Consider the following 7,795-nt stretch of genomic DNA (forward strand, 5'->3'; position numbering starts at 1 on the left):
CTGGGTTTGATTTGGAACAGTTTATGTTCTTTCCCACACTGGAACAGTTCGATGCAACGTCGGATGATTTGTTGTTGATAGCAGATTTCTTCGATGTGGTGGTGCCTCATATTGGGCCAGGCGAATAAACAAGGCCACACTGTATGATGAGCTTGTGCGACAGCAGATTCTACCAGAGGCTGACGGTATGCCAGGCATTGTTCTTACGGTCCCAGCAGAGGCTGAGACTGAACTCAAAGGTTCATTGTGCATAGATGCCATTACTCCCTCTCTGCCTCATATGAATCCAATGCTGGCTCTACATATGAAAGAGCTGGAACTGGAACTGAGCAGACAAAAGGATCACGCTCTTGAACTCAAAACGCATCGAGACTTCAGAGTGAGGGAGCTAAAACTAGAGCTGAGACAAGCCCGTTCTGTTCATGCTCCTCCTGTTGACTCTCATCTGGTGCCCACTCCTTACAAGGTGTATACCCTTACCCCTGTCCCTACTCCTCAAAGAGCTACACAGTCTGTCACACCCCCAATTGCACTTTCAACTCCATTGCCTTGTACTGGCTTTGATGTCAGTAAAAACCTGGCATTGGTGCCCTATTTTCGTGAGAATGAGGTCGACACGTATTTCCCTGTGTCTGAACATATTGTGACCACACTACAGTGACCAAAGCATGTTTTGCCGTTAATGTTGCACTGTATGCTTGTGGGAAGAGCTCAGGAGGTGTTCTCCTCTTTCATCAGAGCAAAGTTTAGATTATGACACTATTATGACCACACAGTGGTGCCCTGCATGCATTGTAACTCACTCTGGAACTGTTTAAAGAACTTGTTCTTTTAGAAGAATTTAAAAACTGTGTCCCAGAAAAGATTGTTATACATCTCAGAACCAGAAAAAGGCTCAATCTTCACCCAAAGCCATGGGGGTGGTTCATGTTCCATCATCTCAGTTGCTTTATGATTCCTCATCTGTATTAGATCTGGTGAACACTTCATTTAAATCTTTTATATTAGATGGGACAGTGTCAGTGTTGCTCTCGGATGTGAACCAATACCCTGTTCGCATTCTGAGGGATACTGGTGCAAAGGAGACAAAGTGTTTTTTGCCAGGTTCTGCCCTTCACACCAAATTCACTGGTCCATATATGGTTAAATCATGATTAAGTGATATGGATTATGTGATAGATACAGACACCTGATCATAAGAAAAAGTGTCTGTCACATACACACGGTCAAAAGTTATGTCTCACACAATCAATCAATCAATCAATCAAAAATTATTTATATAACGCTTTTTACAGCAGGAGTTGTCACAAAGCAGCTTTACAAATGTTCAAGTCCAAGCCCCCAGTGAGCAAGCCAAGGGCAACAGTGGCAAGGAAAAACTCCCTAGAGCATGAGGAAGAAACCTTGAGAAGAACCAAGACTCAAAGGAGGGGCCTGCAAAAGAACATCCATTAAAAATAGTCTTGCTTCTCCTAGCTCTAGCCCTTGATGTTCACTTTCTTTGTTGGTACCTAAACCCAATGGCACCTTTCGCTTTTGTACCAATTATAGAAAAATTTATTCATTCACGAAGTTCGATTCCATTCCCTTTCCAGGATAGAGGACTGTGTGGATCATGTGGGTAACACTCAATACGTCTAATGAACATTGCATTAGCTGGCATCAAAGGGTGTGATGCCTATTTAGACAATGTTATCGTGGATTCTAATACATAGGAAAACCATATACACACCTTCCATGAAGTATTTCTCCGGTGCCAAGAATCCACCTTAACCCTAAATCTGGCTAATATGTGAATCCAGTCAGGTATTACAAACTTCTGCGTAAATCTACAGCTTTTGTTTGGTCTCCGAACTGTCAACAATAAGTTGTAGTACATGCAAACACACACACACAAACACATATTTAAATGGGAATTTGGCTATATTCCACTGAACATGTAATTAATTAATTTAGTGACCTAATGAATTGACCTTTGTCACGACTTTTAATAAGAAATTACTCGAGACACCCCCATAAAGATGACAACAACAATAAACCTTAAAAGCTAAGTTTAGCTATGTTTGTAGGATTTTCAAATGTGCAAATGTGTTACAAATGCCAGGAATCATGCTAAACCCCGCACTGCCACATCTACCTCTTTTCACACACACTTCCAATCTGGTTCACCAGAATACTAGCACACACCTGATCATTGTTTCCCTCATCACTGCTCCCTTACTTAAGCTCCCCTCCTTCACACTCACGTCGTGAAGTATTGCCAACCTTATGTTACGTACCAAGTGCTTCAGTTATGGTTTTGTCTTTCTGGTTTTCGACTCCCGTCTGTATTTCAGACTTTGTCTCCTGCCTGACCCCTACACAGCCCCCAAGACTTTTCCCCGTGTTATCGACACTGTGTATCACAGGCTGATTTTCAATTAACAAAATAAATATGTAGTTGCCATTGCTCACTCAAAACTAAACACAGAGAAGCTTACCTCTGTTTTAGTTACATGATCAGTCTTTTGTAATGAGGTATTTATTGTTTCTACTTGTTGGTTTCAATGTTGTGCAATGTGACCTGTGCTATTTCTGTGCAATACATTGTAGAACAAATAGTAAACACAGAAGAATATATCAGGAAAACACTATATAATTGGTCACATTTGGGTAAGAGTCTGATGTGTTTTGTAAATCTGGGTCTTCATTCAGTTCTCTGCACATTTGGGGATCACTGGCTCTCTGCATCTGAGAAAAAGATGAGCAATGTGTGAGACAACTGCAGTTCCTCCCTCAGCACAGCTGGCTCTTCATCTGCCTCTAGGCTGATTGGAGATCAGTGGATTGGGTGAGTTCGGGAGTGTCTCTCTGATGAGCTTCACCTGGGTCTCATTAGCTCTGTTCTTGGAGCTGTCCAGGGTTCTGAAGCACCTTGAGTTCCATGTTGCTGAAACAGATGTTATGACCCAGTCTAGGTAGGATCAGTGACAGAAATTATTAAATGATGAATTGGAATTAAATGGCAACAAACACACAATAAACAAAAATGGACTGACCACACTTACATTTCGTATGTTACGCATCAAAGCTGGACATGCAGCTATCAAGTGCCCTTCTTTATGACAGTAAAAACACTCCTGTTTCCCAGGGACTTCACTGGTTTTATGTGGGGTAACTGGACTGTCTTTGCAACCAGATATACTGATCCTGGATCAGCTCGAGTACATGGACAACAGTCTGAAGTCTCACGGCATTGTCTCTGTTTTTGCATATTTTTTTTAATTCATTTTAAAGCTTCTTAATTATTCTTACATTTACTTATATTTGAAGAAAAATTGAGTATTTTCAATGTATGACACTTTTCCTGATCAAGTTCTTAATACAATGACTCCGCAATCTGGACGTTCAGATCAGTGTAGTGTTTTGTCAAGAACCAGTGGAGGGCAGCCTCACATTGTTCAATGCTTCTTAATGTTTGTTTGTTTACAGTGTCACTCACTGTGAATGTTGTTTTTGTTGATTCTTTGTCTGGTTTCATATTTGTTTGTGCTGAAGATGCTGCGAAACAAAAACAAGGCAGTAAATAAATAAACATTTTATTGGATCATTATTTGGTTATTTAGCAGAAATTCACAGTAAATTCACAGTAAAACAGGACTGTTCGGCTAGAAGTATTTAATTAGTCCTCTTACATTTCTCAGCATTGATCATTGATTTTGTAAACGTCCAAAACATTTTATCGAATGGTTATTTTACATAATTTTTAAAAAATCTTAATGTACAGATATTTTGATAAAACCAATTAAGGCTAATTTTAACATTCGAAAAACGAGCAAACGGAGAAATATATAGGCTGCACAAAAAAAAAAAAATACATTTATTTATTTTTAATGCCTAGATATTTTCCTGCATATTTTAAAAATTATAAATTCTATCCGTTATTACTGTTTTGAAAAAGGCTTTCTAAAGCGCAGAGAGAGCGGCTTCTTTAGAGTAGGAGGTTTTTGTCCGACCACTGAACGAGTTTGTATCACTGTGGTACACTTTTGGTGGCGGAACAAAAATCTCAATTGGACGTAAGTTACTTTCACTGCTTATCCAAAAGTTGGTATTTTCTGTAATCATAATCGATATGTTTGATGTTTGATAATGATGGAGACTTAAAAACGTTGCGATTGCATTTATTGTGATTTACGGAGCAACAGCTATTACGACGTAATTTATCTAATAATAGAATGTATGTGTGTATTTTATTTTATTATTTCAAACATCTAAAAGGCTTTTGGATAAGTCCTTTATGAGTTTTCTAAAGCATTAATTTCGAAGCTACATATTACGCGGTAAATGGTGGAGAGAGCGGAGTGTTTAGATCAGGAGGTTTTTGTACAGACAGTAAACGAGATTGTAACACTGTGGTGGACTTTCGGTGGCGGAACAAAACTATCAATTGGACGTAAGTAGACTTCAAGCTTTCTTCACTATTAATCCACGTTATGTAACGTTGCGTCAGTATGCACGGTGGTTTTGTTAATTACCCTTTTATAGACTAATTGTGACTTTGTTAAGTATCTTCCTATATCATAACCCTTGCTATGTTCTTATAGACCTTTTAATTTATACCGACGAAGAGTTTCTTCAGTAGTAAAAACATACATGTTTCAGAAATATCTCTCAACAAGCCTTCGTCTGCATGCTGGGTATATTTTAAAAGGCAGAAATATCGGTGCCTGACTGCAATTTATCGGTGCAGCTCACTTATAGCGTAATACTCGCATACTGAAGGATCGAAACTTTGGCTGTTACAAATACTCAAATTCTTCTATTATACATCTAGAACACAGTGATGTATGTCTTTAGATAAATTATCTTGACTTGGATGTTGCATTAAATGCTGTGTTTGTAGTGTATAAAAATATGAAAAATATCTCCTAAAACACATTTTTATATCTAATTGCTATGATTCTACAGTGCGTCTACATGTATCTAACGCATAAACATTAACGATACGAGTCTGAAATAGTTTAAAGGGATCACCGAATTCAGTTCTACGAAACAGGTTCATACACGTGCGCACACTTTTAGCGGCAGAAAACTGTTCGATTTAAGTAACTCAGTCCTTATTCAAAATTAGTTTGTCTTTATTTTTTAGCTTTATTTCTAATTGTATATTGTATATATGCAGTATCCTTGATAACTTCTTTCATTACAAAAAAGAAAAGAAAAACAAGCGTCTTTGGGGTTGTATCGTTCACTAACTCTGAAGCTAAACTACGGCGCTGTAAAGAGAGGAGACGGCAGTGTGTTTAGAGCAGGTTTATGTACGGACCTTAAACGAAGTTAGTGTGGAGGACACTGGACGTAAGAAGAACTTCACTTTTTATTCCCAGTAAATCACAGTTTTAAGTAGGTATAGTTTGTAATAAAGGTCTATTTATTAAAGCGCATTAAAGGTGAATTTATTAGTGCGTTTATCCTAACCGTAACAGTGGTGTTGCGAGCTTTTAGTGTAAATCGACCCACATTATTAGCATTTTTTTAGTAAAAGCATAAATGTTTCAGCAAAATCCCTCATCAAACCTTTATTCTGCCTACTGGATTAATTTTCATTAGTATAAGTGTTTGTCCCTGACTGGAGGTTGTCGATGCAAAGCACTTTAACCGTAATACTCGCATACTGAACAATAACCGCCTGTTAAATATACTTCCATTTTAATCTATGTATGACTATACATTATATTGATTTAAATGGTTCATAAATTAAATATACTGTCTAGGGTTTTAATGCCAATTGAAAATTATATAATATATTTCTGACTTCAGTTCCACAAAAAGAGGAAGTGAAACACAACTGATTTTCCTGCTAACGGTTCCTGCCTGTCTGAGCTGTAGACCGTGTTGTGTCTCCTAGGTGACGCCCCGCCCACCCTCACGGTCCTGCCCCCCTCCAATGTACAGCTGCAGCAGGAGAAGGTCACACTCGTGTGTCTGGCCAACAAGGGCTTCCCCTCAGACTGGAAGCTGAGCTGGAAGGTGGCTGGTAGCAGCTGGAGCTCGGGGGTGAGCCAGAGCTCCGGGCTTCTGCAGAAGGACGGCCTCTACAGCTGGAGCAGCACCCTGACCCTCCAGAAGGAGGAGTGGCTGAAGAAGACAGTGACCTGTGAGGCCACCAAGGACTCCCAGTCTCCTGTCACACAGACACTGAGTAGAGAGCAGTGTGCTGAGGCGTGAAACTCCCACATGTGTACTGAAGTGTTCTCCTCTCACTCATTAATGTGCTGTCTTTTAGATAGTCTGTGTTTATTACTCAAATGTTCCTCTGTTTATTGGTCAAAATGAAATAAAAAATGTGAACAAACAACATTATAGTCTTAATTGAAGATTCTTTGCCAACATTGCACATAACAAGAAATGCCGTTAAAGTGCTAATTGTCTGTACTGCAGAAGTCCGTGTGTGTAATGAGTTATAGGATTAACTTTGATAATGTTGCTATTTGACCACTCTTGGTAAAGTTTGTTAAGGAACCAGGAAATAAGATGACTCAACATATGTTTCATTCACTAGAAACTGTAATGTGTAAGTCAGTGTATTTTTGGAACATCATGGAGTGGGTGCTAAAACATCTTTGGTCCTCTCCATATACCATAATATTATTATTGTTTGTAAATGTATGCCTGAAACTAACCGCATATCACTTTTTAACGCACACTGGGCTGTTTTAATAAAATATTGTTATGGGTCCCTTAGGAGGTAATAAAGTTGTTTTTTATTGCAAAAGAAAGTACAGGTTTTATATTAAAAAACAACCAACTTTTTATTGAAAACCCACAGTCCTAATATATTTTCCCAATAGATTTTATAATAGAAACGTTATGCTCCAGGCCTCTGGTATCTGTTTAAAATAAAGCTTCAAGCTAAATGTAATAAATGTAACAGTAAATAACTGCTTAATGTTTGGTATGTTTTATATTATTTGAGTCATACAGTGCATTTATGACACAGGCATGTCCTTCACACCAAAGCAAAAGTTTTAGTGTGAGATAGAAGATTTTACTGAATGTTCTTTGGCTGGTGGCATTTAGTAAATTATAGTAAGATTATTAAACATTACCCCCTAAATATATTTACTTTTACACCTTTGATTGTTGGTAATAAACATTTATAATGAACATGAACTGTATTTTTTGGTAGAAGTGTTTCACAGTGGCTGAGAATAATCAGATGAACGCACAGACATGGTGATTAGTGCTTTAGTGTGTGCTTTCATCACCTCCAAACAGGACAGAACCTCCTGAAGATGACTGACACTGCTTTAGCAGTCATGCTACTAGTAGAGATTTCTCTCCACTAATAACTACCTGCTCTATTATAAGAACAACTGTCCCAAGAGACCAAAGGTCTCAGTACTGCAGTGCTGTGACAGGTTTCTGATGCTCCATGCACTGGGTGTGTGTAAATGTGCCTCTGTGGGGTCTTGACAAGCACTAGATAAAGTCCATGTGTTGTTCTTTTGTTATAACTGTAGTGTTTTGTCTTCACCTGCTCCAGCAGAAACAGAGAGATCAGCTGCTCAAAGAAAAGAGAGAAGGGAGATGTTTGGGAGCTTCTCCAGAATTCCTGAGCAGTTGTAGCTCATAGATTTGTATGTTCAGAGTGTTCAGACTGAGGGAGGTTTTTGTATGACTCTCTAACACTGTGTGAACACTCAGCTACCACTGAGGTAAAATTCACTCAGACACTAATAATCTCCAGCATCTTCAGTCTGGAACTCTCTGATGGTCAGAGTGAAGTCAGATCCAGATCTACTACCACTGA

The 7,795-nt window shown here is 38.7% G+C and overlaps 1 gene segment (V, D, J or C); it reads left to right on the plus strand.

Annotated features, from left to right (window-relative positions):
- The first annotated feature begins 3,618 nt into the window (after positions 1–3,618).
- On the plus strand, positions 3,619–6,340 carry LOC145657413 (immunoglobulin kappa constant-like). The segment is given in 2 exon segments: positions 3,619–4,435; positions 5,891–6,340. Coding segments are annotated over 2 exon segments (429 nt in total).
- The last annotated feature ends 1,455 nt before the right edge of the window (positions 6,341–7,795 follow it).

This window comes from Electrophorus electricus, chromosome 4 (assembly GCF_041902795.1).
Source record: "Electrophorus electricus isolate QZ-2024a chromosome 4, ASM4190279v1, whole genome shotgun sequence".
Taxonomy (NCBI): Eukaryota; Metazoa; Chordata; class Actinopteri; order Gymnotiformes; family Gymnotidae; genus Electrophorus; species Electrophorus electricus.